Consider the following 16,755-nt stretch of genomic DNA (forward strand, 5'->3'; position numbering starts at 1 on the left):
CATGCATGAGTAATGTGTTGATAGAAAACTGATTGTGTTGTATTATGTGGTTATGATGTTGATAAGGGTTGTTGTGCGTACGTGGGTACGGAGAGCAAGGATTTCAATAAAATTGTGAACCGTGTTTGTAAGCAATCGAGGTTGGCTTTCTTTACTAAACTCTTTTACGTTTCAAAAATATGATTGTGGAGCTACAAGGGTGGATTAAAGTGTTATGTCATGCCATGATTGTTTTGATGTTGAGATTGTTTCCTAGTTCGTTTGAGCATGCTCCGTTAGGCTATAGGGCTCTGTGTGATGTTGAGATTGTTACCTGATGCCTAGTTCGTTTGAGCTTGCTCCGTTAGGCTATAGGGCTAAGTGTGAAACGAATTCGGGTCTGAGTAGGGCCGCAAACCCTATCAGGCTGTGTACACAGGTGGGATCGGGAGCCGTCCTTGCTAGTCGGCCGGTCTCGTGGGCGAATAATGTGGCCACACTTTCGTCGTACTATGGTAAGAGGATGTGATAGATTGATGAGAAAGTGGGGAGATTGTTTTGACTGGCCAGTCTATGAAATTATTTTGTGATACTCGATGATATTCTTTTCTAAAATGTTAAAACTTGAGTTGACTATGGTATAGATGACATAACTTTTATCAAATATTTTGGCGTTTGTCCACTGAGTATATCAAGTACTCAGCCCTGCATATGTTTTCTTTATGTGCAGGTTGAGTGGGATGCTGCGGCGGATGTTGAATCGAGCCTTTAGATTTCCCGGATGCGTTGTGTCTTCATACATGGGCGTCATCCTATGACTCTCTCTAGATACTTGATTTCCGCTGCCTTGTTAAAATTGATTTCCTTCTAAAAGTCTTTCGTTTTGCTCTACACTACTTTGAGACATTAATTACCTTGAGATATTAACCCGCTGCTTAATTGTTTAATCGATTAAAACTTTTCTTTTGAAGCTTTGTTTAAGATGATGTTGTCTTTCATTGTTTTCCCCTTCTTCTTCCCCGCTCCTTAGTCCTTTCCCTAGTCATGATTTCCCCGTCTTTACTATCCTTAGTAAGGGCGGTCGTGACAGCTAAATTCAAGCATCTACTCCTTAGTGATCGTTGTACTTCTTTTCTTCCATTCTCTTGTTAATAGGAACAACTCACGCAATTACATTGCATTGCTCTACAGGAGAGATGGCACTATCACGAGGGATCAGGAGGAAATAATAAGTGAGTTCATGGAGTTCTACTTGACCCTTTTGGGTACCAAGAAGGATCCGGAGCCCATCAACGTTGACATCGTTAGGCAAGGCCCCCTTGTGAGCGAGGAGGATAGTAGGGACTTGGTGCGAGCCCATCACGGTTGAGGAGATCAAAGAGGCCTTGTTCGACATCGGGAACGACAAGGCACCAGGGCCCGATGGCTACTTCTCGGCATTCTTTAAAAAGCAATGGGAGAGAGTCGGGAATGACGTGGTTGATGCAGTTAAAGAATTCTTTGAAACGGGCCATGGAGATCTTGGCGGATGCTATGGAGGAGTTCTTGGGCTGCTCGGGATTGGAGATCAACAAGGACAAGTCTATCCTTTTTTTAGGTGGCAAGCTGCCAACACGGGACTGGGAGGAGATCAAGAGCATTTTTGGCTTCCCGTTGGGTTCCCTGCCGGTGATGTAATTGGGAGTGCCCCTCGCGTCGAGCAAGCTCAACATCATGCACTACACGCCGCTGATCGACAAGATTGCATCCCTCACAAAAAAGTGTACAGGTAAGTCTGAACTTGTGCGCTTTGTTTTGCAGGGAGTCGAGTGCTACTGGCTACAAGTGTTTCCCCTACCGGCAAACGTAAGGGATCGGGTCATATTCATCTGCCGTGAGTTCCTTTGGGGTACGAAATACCCCCTTTTGTTTTGGAAGGATCTCTGCCAACCGAAGGATGAAGGGGGACTACGCTTTCGGGACCTTGGAGCGTGGAACAAGGCTCTACTCGCGAGGAACTTGTTGAACATTCGCGTAAAGAAGGATTCGCTGTGGATCAAATGGATCCATAGTGAGTTTTTCAAGAATCGGACGCTGTGGGAATGGACGTCAAGATCGCGGGACTCAACTCTCTTCAAGAGGCTGCTTGAAATCCGAGATGAGTTACTGACCGACCGGCCGAGAAGAGAACTGGAGAAGATGTTAGGACAGTGGTACGGGAGCATGGGAGCGGTCGAGGCGTACGAGTGGCTCGGACCAAAAGGTGAACAACGACTGTGGCACCGATTCGTGTGGAAGGACTTTGTCCTGCCAAAGTACTCCTTCACTACTTCGCAAGCCCTCAGAGGACGACTTCCAACGAGGGACGGACTAGGCTACAAGAACATCGACCACTGTTACCCCTTGTGCATGGCGCATACGGAGTCCGTGGACCACCTTTTCTTCAAATGCCACAAGACTTGGGCAGTTTGGAAGGAGATCAAAGCCTGGCTGGGACTGAGGAGGAACATCACTACTATCCCGAGCGCCATCAAGTGGATGCTACAGGAAAGAAGCGGCGCGACAGTTATGCGCAAGGCTAGAAGACTAGCCCTCATTGCAATGGTCAGCCTCATTTGGCGAGGCAGGAATGCCTTGATATTCGACGGATCAGCATTTGAACCCAAGCACCTGGTGTTTGAAGTGAAGAAGGTAACATATACAGCCTTATACTCCCTATATCCGCATGATCAAGTGACCGAGCACTTGGGAGTCTAGCGTTGCTCTCGGCCACGGGGGTACTCTTTTTCCTCCTAGGGACTTTTTCCTATTGGGTTTTATCTCTAGGAGGTTTTAACGAGGCCATACCCCTACCTCCATTGGGGTAACGTGGATGGAAGTAGCGAGTACAAGCACACATTCATGGAAGGAATTACCGGAGCATGTCGTGAGGATCCCATCGTGAAGACTTCTACCGATGTGAAGTTTCTATTTTGATCTTACTCGTGTGTTATCATTGTACGATTTCTAGATTGCAATACCAACTCTAAGGGTATGTTCTCCCTTGAGTTACTTCCCCCCCATCGGCCTACATAGCTTCGGCTTTTAGGCATGTATCTCTCGGGTATGCCCGTGTCCTGCTTGTACTTTACTTTATATCGTTATATTCCATTCATTGATTCATCAAAAAAAAGAAAGGTCGTCTCCTAAAAAATAACAAAGGGAAAGAAGCGGGAGACGGCTCAGAATAAAAACAATGAAGAAGAGGCTGACCCTAAAAATTACAAAGGGAAAGAAGCGGAAATTGAGAAAGTCGAAGTAATGGCCCCGGTAGAACAACAAGCCCAATCTGTTGCAACCGGCAAGGAGGGCATCGAGAGCAAAAAGAAAAACAAGAAGCAACCGAAGGACGCAACGGATGCCCTTGAAACGTTGGTCGTTACGGGTGAGGGGACAGAGGCGTATAATTAAGAAGCCGACTGCCCTGCGAAGGAGACGATAGATACCGAGGCCCATGCCACTGATACCGGTACCCGGCGAAGCCGCCCCGACACCCGAATGAGTCGTGCCGATAGAGACGGGGACCACAGTAGAACAAGGAAATCCAAGTCCAGATCCATGTCCCGACCAAAGAAGACGGATGATATCCCCACCCACTGGGAGGATGGTCTAGAAGACAATCCCGAGGTGGACCAATGATTATTGCAACCTGGAATGTAAGGGGATTGCAGCAACTCCCCACCCAAGCTGCAATCGTCGATTTTGTACGAACACATAAGATCGACGTCATGGGTCTTTTGGAAACAAAGTACAAGAAGGAGAACTACACTTTCTTCCTCAAGAACAACTTCAGGGAGTGGAAAGCCATGGAAAACTTCGAGATGATCGAGAATAGTCGTATGCTACTTATGTGGAATCCGAGCAAAGTGACCCTCGAGCCGATTAGAGTGGAAGAACAAGCCATCTACACCAAAATCAGGTGCTTGACTTCCAATAATACGTTCCATTTTGTTTTGGTCTATGGTTTGCATACTATACCGGTTATAGACCCACTTTGGGACTCGTTAGTTAAACATGTGGTGAAGGACGAGCCGACACTTGTTAGCAGTGACTTCAACAACGTGCTCGCTGAGGATGAAAGAGTGGAAGGATCTGTCCATACGGAATATGAGATTAAGAACATGGTGGACACGTGTGCCTTGCTCGGTTTGGAAGATATCATGTCTATGGGATGCAAGTACACTTGTAAGAACCATGCGATATCGAGCAAGATTGATAGGGCCATGATCAATGACGCTTGGTTCACCAAAGGATACGTGGCTAGTACAGAGTTTTTGCCATCAAGACCGTACACAGACCACTCACCGACCGTCACTACCCTCTTTGGTAACATTGTCTCATACCCAAAGCCATTTAAATTCTTTAACTTTTGGCTCAAGCATGCAGGCTTCAATATGCTCGTGAAGGATAATTAGGACTCCAACATCCGAGGGAAGGCTCAATATGTGCTCGCCGAATGAGGGTAAGAATTCAAGAAGCATCTCAAGCAGTTCAACATCAAGGAGTTCAGTGAGCTCTCAAAGAGGGTCAAGGAGACCGGGGAAAAGCTTGAGGCGCTGCAAAAACAAGCAGACAGGGACACATCAGATCTTGCCCTTCGGGTCCAGATCACCAATCAGAAGAAGAAGACTGCCTACCTTGAGAAATTTGAAAGGGAGTATTTTAAGCAAAAAGCTATATTCAAGCATTTACTCCTTAGCGATCGCAGTACTTCGTTCTTCCATTCTCTTGTTAAAAGGAACAACTCACGCAATTATATTGCATTCCTCTACAGGAGAGACGGTACCATCACGAGGGACCAAGAGGAAATCATTAGTGAGTTCGTGAAATTTTACTCGACACTCTTGGGAACCAAGAAGGAGCCGGAACCCATCAAGGTGGACATCTGTAGGCAAGGCCCACTTGTGAGTGAGGAGGATAGTCGGGTCATGGTGCGGCCCATCACGGTCGAGGAGATCAAAGAAGCCTTGTTCGATATTGGGAACGACAAGGCACCGGGGCCCGATGGCTACTCCTCGGCATTCTTCAAGAAGCAATGGGAGAGAGTCGGCAAAGACGTGGTTGAAGAAGTCAAAGAATTCTTTGAGAAGGGCCAATTGTTGAAGAACTTCAACACTACGGTGATCTCTCTGATTCCGAAGACTTCAATCAACCCAACGGTGGGAGATTACAGGTCTTTCTCCTACTGTTACGTCTTCTACAAGATCTTCACGAAGATCCGTTCGAGGAGGATGGCGCCATTACTAAAGCTCGTGGATAACGCACAATCGGCATTCATACCGGGGAGACACATCATGGACAACATCCACCTCGCTCAAGGGCTCATACGAGGGTATGCAGAAAAGAAGAATGCTCCTAAGTGTACGGTCAAGATCTCAGATCCATCCTACATGTGTTGAAATTCCACCCGAACTTCCACGATGCCTAGGTTCTCAATCGCGATCAACGGGAGCCCGCACGGATTCTCCCCCGGCAAAAGGGGACTTCGACAGGGAGATCCTATGTCTCCTACTCTTTTTATCTTTTGCATGGATTACTTATCTCGTTTGCTTGCATCCTGAAAGACAAACTCCAATTTTAATTTCCATGCAAAATGCGCGAGAGAAAAGATTACTCACCTAGCCTTCGCAGATGACCTTATGCTTTTTAGTAGGGGTGACTACTTGTCAATGGAGATCTTGGCGGATGCTATGGAGGAATTCTCGGGTTGTTCGGGCTTGGAGATCAACAAGGATAAGTCTTACCTTTTTTCAGGAGGCAAGCTGCCAACCCGAGACTTGGAGGAGATCAAAGGCATTTTCGGATTCCCGTTGGGTTCCCTGCCGGTGAAGTACTATGGAGTACCCCTCACGTCGAGCAAGCTCAACATCATGCACTACTCGCCGTTGATTGACAAGATCGCATCCCTCACCAAAAAATGGAAGGTAAGAATCTTTCATATACCGGTAAATGTGAACTTATACGCTCTATTTTGTAGGGAGTCGAGTGCTACTGGCTACAAGTCTTCCCCCTGCCAGCGAACGTGAGGGACCGGATCATTTCTATCAGCCGTGAGTTCCTTTGGGGTACGAAATACCCCCAGTGTCTTGGAAGGATCTCTGCCTACCGAAGGTTGAAGGGGGACTCGACTTTTGGGACCTCGGGGCGTGGAACAAGGCTCTACTTGCGCGGAACCTATGGAACATTCACGTGAAGAAGGATTCCCTATAGATCAAATGGATCCATAGTAAGTTTCTCAAGAATAGAACGCTGTGGGAATGGAAGGCGAGATCGCTGGACTCACCACTCTTCAAGAGGCTGCTTCAAATTCGAGATGAGTTACTGACCGACCGGCCGAGAAGAAAAGTGGAGAAGATGCTTGGACAGTGGTACGGGAGCAAGGGAGCGGTCGAGGCGTACGAGTGGTTAAGGCCAAAAGGTGAACGGCAACTGTGGCACCGATTCGTGTGGAAGGACTTTGTCCCGCCAAAGTACTCCTGCACTACATGGCAAGCCCTCAGAGGACGACTTCCATCGAGGGACAGACTGGGCTACAAGAACATTGACCAATGCTGCCCCTTGTGCATGGCGCATACAGAGTCTGTGGACCACCTTTTCTTCAAAAGCCACAAGACTTGGGCAGTTTGGAAGGAGATCAAATCCTGGCTGGGACTGAGGAGGAACATTACTACTATCCCGAGCGCCATCAAGTGGATGCCCAAGGAAAGAAGCGGCGCGGCAGTTATGCGCAAGGCTAGAAGACTAGCCCTCATTGCAATGGTCAGCCTGATTTGGCGAGGCAAGAATGCCTTGATATTCGACGGATCAGCCTTTGAACTCAAGCACTTGGTGTTTGAAGTGAAAAAGGTAACGTATGCAGATTTATACTCCCTTTATCCTCATGATCAAGTGACCGAGCACTTGGGAGTCTAGCGTTGCTCTTGGCCACGGGGGTACTCTTTTTCCTCCTAGGGACTTTTTCCCACTGGGTTTTATCTCTAGGAGGTTTTAACGTGGACTGAAGTAACGAGTACAAGCACACATTCAAGTAACGAGTACAAGCACACTTTTTCTTACCCCTACCTCCATTGGGGTAACGTGGACTGAAGTAACGAGTACAAGCACACATTCAAGGAAGGAAATACCGAAGCTTTTGGAATGGATCCCATCGTGAAGACTTCATCCGAAGTGAAGTTTCTTTCTTAAGCTTATTCATGTACTGTAATGTACGATTTATGTATTATTTTATTGACCCTAGAGGTTACTTCCCCCCCCCACCGGCCTACATAGCTTCGGATCTTAGGCATGTATCCCTCGGGTATGCCCGTGTCTTGCTTGTACTTTACTTTTTTCCTTTATATTACATTCATTGATTCATCAAAAAAAAAAGAAAGGCCGTCTCCTAGGATTCTGGAGAAGGAGTTTAAAATTTAAAGTGTGACGGCTGCATTGGAATTATCGGTTGGCGCATTGGTAATTGAGTGATCACGTTAATCAATATTCACTCGGAGTCCTACTTAGCAGCCACATCGACGGTGACTTAGCATCTACGTGGAAGCCTACCTAGCAGACACCTCGACCGTGACTCATCATCCACGTCGACTGTGACTCATCGTCCACGTCGGCCGTGACTCAGCAACCATTTCAGCCGGACTCATCATCCACGTTGGACGTGAATCAGCAGCCACATCAGCCTGACTCATCCACCACGTTAGACGTGATTCAGCTGCCACATCATACTGACTTATCCGCCACGTAGTCATGACTCAGTAGCCACTTCAGCCTGAATCATCACCCACGTCGAACGTGTTTCGGCTTCCACAGGCCTACTCGGCCACGTATCAAGCTCTTCCCACCCAGACATTGGCATCGGGCAAGCGTCCACTCTCGGCCGACCCCTGCGGCCTAGCTCGCAACGCCAGAGCTCCGAGACCCGACGTTCTATACTTAGCCATTTCTCGGTTAGTCACGGAGCTCCCGATCTTTTACCGTTTTTACCTTGGTTTCATTTACTCCTTCTATGGCATCGCAGGACAAGAGCTGGACCTCGGTTGTCTCAAAAAAGAATAAGAAGAAGGAGAATGATGAAGTGATTAAAGAGGCCATGAGACAACAATACGCCGACTACCTCCATACGAACAAAGACCGGACGGACGACATCAGCGACCACGATGAAGCGGACAGTGTAGCAGAGACACCTGCCGAGCCACTGAACACTCCCGATGAAGCGCATTACCAGGAGGGGAGACATCAGCGGGTGACGAGCAATCCGTTGAAGTACTCCTGGCATATGACGCATGGCTTAAGAGGGCCGCACAATTCGACATGGACCCGAGATTCCAAAAAGAGGATGTATCTCTTATCAATTATGAAATGTTAAATTCCGACCTCCTCATTCTCGATTAACTAGATGTCACCCCCATCCCTCGCGGATGGGGCTCATGTTTAATTGGCAGGTTCGCTGGTCGGTTCCCCGGTAAGGAGGCTATTTTCGACCTTATGAGGCGATGGAAGTGCAAATCACGATTTAATTTTCACCGGGAGGGGTGGCTATGCTTCCAGTTTGGAAGCGACGAAGTGTTGGAAAAGATCCGTCAGCAATGTCTGTTTGACATCTTCGGGATACCCTTGGTGCTTCAACCATTGCCGAAGAAGTTTGATCCGGATATGGAACCTGAAGTCATGGTCCCAATCTGGCTGAGGCGGGTGGACTTGCCCCTGGAACTCTAGAATCTTACGGCGGTGAGCAAGATCGCCTCATGCATCGGGACCCCGCTCTCTACCGATTTCAGCAGCCTGAGGCACGAGACTTTGTATGGCCCTCGCATCTAAGTAATCATCGACTCAACAAAATGACCGAAGGAGTCCCTTACAATTCGGCTTCTGAGTGGGAATTATGTGGAGCAAAAAATTGAGTACGAGTTCATCCTGAAATTCTGCAAAGCATGTAAAACTTACGGACATTTTCGGATGAATGTCGGGGTAGACATGAGGCAGGGAACCAGGTGCAGAGATTTGAAACCATTCAACATCCAAGAAGCCGAGGAGGGGAGGGCAACGTCCCAAAGTACCCACAGCAGCAACCGAACAGGCCACAACACCTTGCTCAGTAGCCAGGGAAGAAGGGCCCAGATTACCGAGAACATAACACGGGGCATGGGGTCCATACAGGGGCTCGGGAGTGTTCCAGATCCAGATCGCGGGCCCAACAGCAATGGAAGCCAACGAGTACGGTCTACCCGATCGATATGAAGTCAGTGAGGCCCATGGATAAAGTGTTGGACTCATGGAGGAACAAACCTGTACTTTCGTGTACCCCGACATCCCTGAATAAATTTGCACCCCTGGCCGAGGAGATCAGGGCTGGCCCGGAGGAGACTACGGAGGTCCCGACAGTTGATCATCACAGCCTTGTGAATGATATACTCGATGTTGTCCTCCCGCCGATCTTGGCAGCCATTCCGGGGAACGCACCACTGGCCGACCCCCTTTGTCAACACAGAGAGGCGGCAAAGAAGTAGAAGCCAAGACCCGAGGATCCAACGGGAGACGGACCAATGCGAAATCATTGGAGAAGGGTCTCACTCTAAGGAAGATAAACCGGAAGAACAGAAACAGATGATGGGGTAAACGTGGCCCCGGTTGAGCAACAAGCTCACAACGTCTCTACCGGCAAGGTGGGAGCCGTGAGCAGCAAGAAGAAGCAATAGAAGCATCTGAAGGGACCGATGGCAGCCCAACCACCGTTAGCAGAGGACGGAGAGGCTGAAAAGGAACCGGATGCAGTGACCGTTAGCCCAGTGAAGGCCATGTTCATCGCAACCGAGGCCGACATCCTTGCACAGGCAACGAACGACGGCCAAGCCCAGAGAGCCGATGTTGGTACCTGACGAGACCGAGGGGATAAGTTTGTGGAATCTAGCAGATCGAGGAAGGCCAAGACCCATTCCCAGTCTCGGTCAAGGAAGAGGGATGCGACCCCCCCCCATTGGGAGGATGGATTAGAAGCTGATCCCGGGGTATCCCAATGATCGTCGCCACATGGAACATAAGGGGACTGCAGCAACTCCCCACCCAAGCTGCAATCGTCGACTTTGTGAGATCACATAAGATCGATGTCATGGGCCTTTTGGAAACAAAGTTCAAGAAGGAGAACTACACTTTCTTCCTTGACAACAACTTCAGGGAATGGAAAGCCGTGGACAAATTCGAGATGATTGAAAATAGCCGAATGCTTCTAATTTAGAATCCGAGCAAAGTGGAACTCGAGCCGATCAGAGTGGAAGAACAAGCCATCTACGCCAAAATCAGGTGCTTGACCTCCAATAATTCGTTTCATTTTGCTTTGGTTTATGGTTTACACACTATACCGGATAGACGCCCTCGTTAGCGGTGACTTCAACAACGTGCTCGTCGAGGATGAGAGAGTAGGGGGCTCCGTCCTAACCGAATATAAGATAAAGAACATGGTGGACACATGTGCCTTGCTCGGTTTGGAAGACATCATGTCTACGGGATGCAAGTACATTTGGACGAACCATGCTATCTCGAGCAAGATTGATAGAGCCATGATCAACGACGCTTGGTTCACCAAAGGTTACTTAGCTAGTACAGAGTTTTTTCCATCGGGACCGTACACAGACTACTCACCGGCCGTCACTACCCTCTTTGGTAACATTGTTCGTACCCAAAGCCGGTTAAATTCTTTAATTTTTGGCTCAAGCATGCAGGCTTCAATAAGCAGGTGGAGGATAATTGGGCCTCCAACATCCGAGGGAAGGCTCAATACGCACTCGCCGAACGAGGGAAAGAATTCAAGAAGCATCTCAAGGAGTTCAACTTCATGGTGTTCAGTGAGCTCTCACAGAGAGCCAAGGAGGCCGGGGAAAAGCTTGATGCGCTGCAAAAACAGGCGGACGGGTCCAGATCACCGATCATAAGAAGAAGACTGCCTACCTTGATAATTCTGAAAGGGAGTATTATAAGCAAAAAGCTAAATTCAAGCATTTACTCCTTAGTGACCGCAGTACTTCTTTCTTCCATTCTCTTGTTAATAGGAACAACTCACGCAATTACATTGCATTCCTCTATAGGAGAGATGGCACTGTCACGAGGGATCAGGAGGAAATAGTCAGTGAGTTCGTGGAGTTCTACTCGACCCTTTTGGGTACCAAGAAGGAGCCGGAGCCCATCAACGTTGACATCATTAGGTAAGGCCCCCTTGCGAGCGAAGAGGATAGTAGGGACTTGGTGCGAGCCATCACGGTTAAGGAGATCAAAGAGGCCTTGTTCGACATTGGGAATGACAAGGCACCAAGGCCCGATGGCTACTCCTCTGCATTCTTTAAGAAGCAATGGGAGAGAGTCGGGAATGACGTGATTGATGCAGTTAAGGAATTCTTCAAAACGGGCCAATTGTTGATGAACTTCAACACTACGGTGATTTCTCTGATTCCGAATGCAGGCCATCGGTGGGTGACTACAGGCCTATCTCCGGCTGCAACGTCTTCTATAAGATCATCACGAAGATCCTTTCGAGAAGTATGGCGCCGCTACTGAACAAGCTCATGGACAAGGCATAATCGGCGTTCATAACGGGGAGACATATCATAGACAACATCCACCTCGCTCAAGAGCTCATGCGAGGTTATGTGGACAAGAAGAATGCTCTTAAGTGTACGGTCAAGATCGATCTCCGAAAGGCGTATGACACTGTGGATTGGGACTTCCGCAGGGCCATCCTACACGGGCTGAACTTCCACCCGAAGTTCGTATTTTGGCTGATGCAGTGCGTCACGAAGCCTAGGTTCTCGATCGCGATCAACGGGAGCACGCACGGATTCTTCCCCGGCAAAAGCGGACTTCGACAGGGAGATCCTATGTCCCCAACTCTCTTTATCTTTTGCATGGAATATTTATCTCGTTTGCTTGCAGCTAGAACGGCGAACACTAACTTTAATTTCGGTGCAAAATGTACGGGAGAAAGGATTACTCACTTGGCCTTTGCAGATGACCTTATGCTTTTTAGTAGGGGCGACTACATGTCCATGGAGATCTTGGCGGATGCTATGGAGGAGTTCTCGGGCTGCTCGGGATTGGAGATCAACAAGGACAAGTCTAAAATTTTTTCAGGTGGCAATCTGCCAACAAGGGACTTAGAGGAGATCAAGAACATTTTTGGCTTCCCGTTGGGATCTTTGCCGATGAAGTACTTGGGAGTGCCCCCCGCGTCGAGCAAGCTCAACATCATGCAGTACACGCTGTTGATCGACAAGATTGCATCCCTCACCAAAAAGTGGACAGGTAAAAATCTTTCGTATGCCGGTAAAAATGAACTTGTGCGCTCTGTTTTGCAGGGAGTTGAGTGCTTGAAAGAGCAGGTTTGCGTAGGTGTCGTTCAAGCAAGGATGTATCCTACTGATCAGGATGAAACAATCCCCTACTAAGCCTAAACCTGGTATCAATAAATCCTCAACCCTCTTCTACTGGGTAGTATAGTGAAGGTAGGGGTCGAATCCCACAGAGATGAATGCGTTTTTGGAATTGTGGTGATATTCTGGAAAGGTCTGGTTAGCTACCACGCTTGGGTTGAGTCTCTACCTATGCAAGAAATTGAAGGTGGTATCCTACTGGCTAGGAGGTGTGAGAGGGTTCTGATATGCAGCTGTGTACGTGGACATGGTGAAACAGAAAATATTCGAAAAGTACTAGGTTTCTATTTTGGGCTAAACAGAATATCAGAAGGTAGTGGTAGTTAGGTGACTGGGCCTGCAGATCTGAAAAGTATAACTAAAAGTGAAGGACAAAAAGCAAAAAGCATCTAAAAAGCAAAGTGGTCCCCAACATTGGATATGGACATCATCTTCTTCAACAAACACAAACTAAAATCAGAAAACAAACCAGATTCAGCACCATTAAAACACAGATTAATAACTCATGAACACATATCTACAATCAAAGATTCCAAATCGAAAATCAAACATCGAAACTGAAATTTCGCCTACGGATCAGCATGGAAGAAAACAGGAAACACATAACTGCACCTTGCATGAAACAAACCTCTATGAAATAAAAGTAAACAGATTATGCTAACTCGAAGAAATAAACTACGAACTGTAAACACACGATTCGATACTCAAAACGACCAGAAACTCTAGATCTAAGCTAACTAGGCAGAAGGAAAGGAAATCGGCGAAATAAACTGAACAGAAAACAACTTCATAGCATAAAACATGTTCGGATCTTCAAACAAGGTACTTCTAGGCAGTGAAATTCAAAAGCAAACAAAGACCCAGCGTAAGGAAAAACAAGCAATTTAACTACGAAAGCGAAATAAAAGTGTTTTGCCACGCCGGGCGATGGAACTTCTAACTACGATCTTGTTGACCAGATGAGAACGTCTGGAACTCCGGGAACTTCTTGATCTTCAAGTGACCATGGCTGTGGCGAGGAACGAGACTCTGGACTGGGCTGAAGGACTGAACTACCGAAAGAATTCTACCTAAGAGTGATGATGATGATTCTCTCCATGTGGCTTCCTTTTATAGGGAGGCTTACCCTTGATTTTAGGGTAAAACCTTGTGGTGAGATGACTTCTTTGCCCTTAATCGTGGTTGATCAGTCCCAGCTATCCTTCTTCTCCATCTCGAGCCATTTTTGCATGTACACTGGTAAGTACGTAATTGTCCTGACACCCTTTTCACCTGAAGTATTTGAAGCTTTGCCTACTGGCTAGAACACTCACCCTGTACACTTTGAGCAACTGTTTTGCAGATATAATCAATTACGCACATCATACTGACCAATAACCAAGGCCTAGAGTACGACTTATCAGTGCTACTGGCTACAAGTGTTTCCCCTGCCGGCAAACGTGAGGGATCGGTCATATCCATTTGCCGGGAGTTCCTTTGGGGTACGTAATACCCCCTGTGTCTTGGAAGGATCTCTACCTACCGAAGAATGAAGGGGGACTCGGCTTTCGGGACCTTGGGGCGTGGAACAAGGCTCTACTCGTGAGGAACTTGTGGAACATTCACGTGAAGAAGGATTCACTATGGATCAAATGGATCCATAGTGAGTTTCTGAAGAATCGAACGCTGTGGAAATGGACGGCGAGATCGCGGGACTCACCACTCTTCAACAGGCTGCTTGAAATCCGAGATGAGTTACTGACCGACCGGCTGAGAAGAGAAGTGGAGAAGTTGATGGGACAGTGGTACGTGAGCATGGGAGCGGTACAGGCGTACGAGTGGTTCAGGCCAAAAAGTGATCGGCGACTGTGGCACCGATTCGTGTGGAAGGACTTTCTTGGTTCTCACCTTCACACGTGTCTCTTCCAACTTCTCATCACGTCGTTGAGCTTCTAAGGTCTTGGTTCTTAAGTCTGGCTCAATTACTAGCGTCGTTATTCTTCCTCCTACTGTCTCGGGCGCTTTCACTATTTCCAAAAGCATCCTATCGAACTCACGGATCAATGTTTCCACTTGAGTTAGGAGAGAATCCAGTTGCGATTGGTTCTTCCTACTCAAAGCATCGGCTACCACGTTCGCCTTGCCCGGGTGATAGTGAATACCGCAGTCATAATCCTTCACAATCTCCAGCCAACGTCGTTGGCGCATGTTCAACTCCTTCTGTTCGAAGAAGTACTTGAGACTCTTGTGATCCGTATATATCTCACATCTCACTCCATAGAGATGATGTCTCCAAATCTTTAGTGCGTGCACTACTGCTGCTAGCTCTAAATCATGAGTCGGGAAGTTTAGTTCATTTGGCCTCAATTGCCAGGAAGCATACGCTATCACCTTCCCATCTTGCATCAACACGCATCCAAGTTCTACTTTCGACACGACAGTCTAGTCGGCGAAGTCCTTGGCGGTTTCCGGCACCGCTAGGACAGTTGCTGTAGTCAACTTCTCTTTCAAAAGTTGGAAACTGGCTTCGCATTCCGGCATCCAATCCACTTTGACTCCCTTCTTCAACAGTTGCGTCATCGGTCTCGCAATTTTAGAGAATCCCTCGATGAAGCATCGGTAGTATCCCGCCAATCCCAAGAAACTGCGAATTTCACTCGGCGTTTTTGGTGATTTCCAATTTTGCACGTTCTCGACCTTTGCTGGGTCCACTTGAATTCCATCAGCCGTCACTATATGACTAAGAAAGTTAACTTTATTCAACCAAAACTCACATTTCCTAAACTTGGCGTAAATTTGCTCCTTCCGCAATGTTTTCAACACGGTTCGTAGGTGCCATGCATGCTCCTCCTCGTCCTTCGAGTATACCAACACATCATCAATGAAGACTAGCACAAATTTGTCGATATACTCGTGGAAAACTCGGTTCATCAAGTCCATGAAAACTGCCGGGGCGTTAGTCAGTCCAAACGACATCACGACAAACTCGTAATTGCCATAACGAGTGCGAAAAGCAGTCTTAGGCACATCCTCTCGTCGGACCTTTAGTTGATGATATCCCGACCTCAAGTCCATTTTCGAAAATACGCCAGCTCCTAGAAGTTGGTCAAATAAGTCATCAATTCTTGGTAGAGGGTACTTATTCTTCAAGGTCAACTTGTTGAGCTCAAAGTAGTCGACGCACATCCTCATCGTCCCATCCTTCTTCTTCACGAATAAATCATGAGCTCCCCACGGTGACACACTAGGTCGAATGAATCCCAAAACTAGTAGTTCTTACAACTGAATCTTCAATTCTGCCAACTCCATAGGGGCCATTCGGTATGGTGCTTTCGATACTGGCGCAGATCCAGGTTCCAAGTCAATGGTAAACTCCATTTGTATGTTAAAAGATCAAGCTTTTGCATTTCCTTAAAGTGTTGCATCAAGAACTCAGAATATGAATCAAGAACTCAAAATTTAATCAAACAGTCTTAACTTGGATATGAACCGATTTCGAATTATACAAACACTGTAAAAAAATGCTTTAAATTTGAAGAGTTCCAAAATCTCTCAAGGGAACTAGAATTACAATTTCAGCTCGACTTTTATTTTGAATCTCACTAACTTGCAACAGTTGGTTAGGATCATCCCCACGGAGCTTGAAAGAACATAAGATAGGTCATGAACATAAGATGGAATCGAATTAAATCTCAATTCTCATGGTAGGCTACCAAACAAGATAATTCAGTTGTTAGACCAAATTTGAAAGGTTCACACATCAATGGATAAGGACTTAACCATGTCACGGCCAAAAATGATCAGTTGTATGAGGAACAATAAAAATGATCAGAAATGTAGGCAGTTGTCACAAAGCAGCACTGATCACGGTTCAACGAAAATCATAATATGGAACAATAAAATCACATCAATGGGTTCATAAGTTTGTTAAAGGCAACCAAGGTCAAATGAACTTTTGAAAAAAAATCAAGTGGATTAAATTTGTTAAGGCAAGGTACAAAATGTAGGCCTTAACTTCATCTTGTAGAAAGAAAAGTTCTAATATGGAAATGATACATATAGTGGGACTGAACCAAAAAGAATTTCACTCTATAAGAAAGAACTTGACACGGACATGGTTACAAAATGAAAAGCTGAACAAAAGTTCGAAGAAGAATATACCATAGAAAACATGTCTGCGAAACGTGATTATATTGAAGGACATAACTGCAAGCAGCCTTAGGAATGAAGTTCAATAGCAAAGGCTCACAAAGTCAAAATATTGTTCGTATAAATAATAAGTCAAAGAAGACTACATTCATTCCAAGTGTCCAAAGTTATGAAGGCAACACCACTTTCCAAGAACTGAAAGTGAGTTATGACTCAATGG

General features: G+C 46.8%; 1 protein-coding gene across 1 annotated transcript; it reads left to right on the forward strand.

The window, feature by feature from the left end:
• The first annotated feature begins 3,632 nt into the window (after window positions 1–3,632).
• LOC121770513 lies at window positions 3,633–5,396 on the forward strand. The gene is made up of 2 exons (XM_042167230.1): window positions 3,633–4,323; window positions 4,465–5,396. The coding sequence occupies exons 1-2, from the start codon at window positions 3,633–3,635 to the stop codon at window positions 5,394–5,396; spliced, it is 1,623 nt and encodes a 540-aa protein (XP_042023164.1).
• Window positions 5,397–16,755: the final 11,359 nt, after the last annotated feature.

The sequence above is a fragment of the Salvia splendens genome, chromosome 16 (genome assembly GCF_004379255.2).
Source record: "Salvia splendens isolate huo1 chromosome 16, SspV2, whole genome shotgun sequence".
NCBI lineage: Eukaryota > Viridiplantae > Streptophyta > Magnoliopsida > Lamiales > Lamiaceae > Salvia > Salvia splendens.

Bases quoted from the DNA above. Each gene is read 5' to 3' on its own strand.
- LOC121770513 (XM_042167230.1), top strand. From the start codon at position 3,633: ATGATTATTGCAACCTGGAATGTAAGGGGATTGCAGCAACTCCCCACC. The intron at 4,324-4,464 runs GTAACATTGTCT...AATGAGGGTAAG, and splicing joins GACCGTCACTACCCTCTTTG to AATTCAAGAAGCATCTCAAG.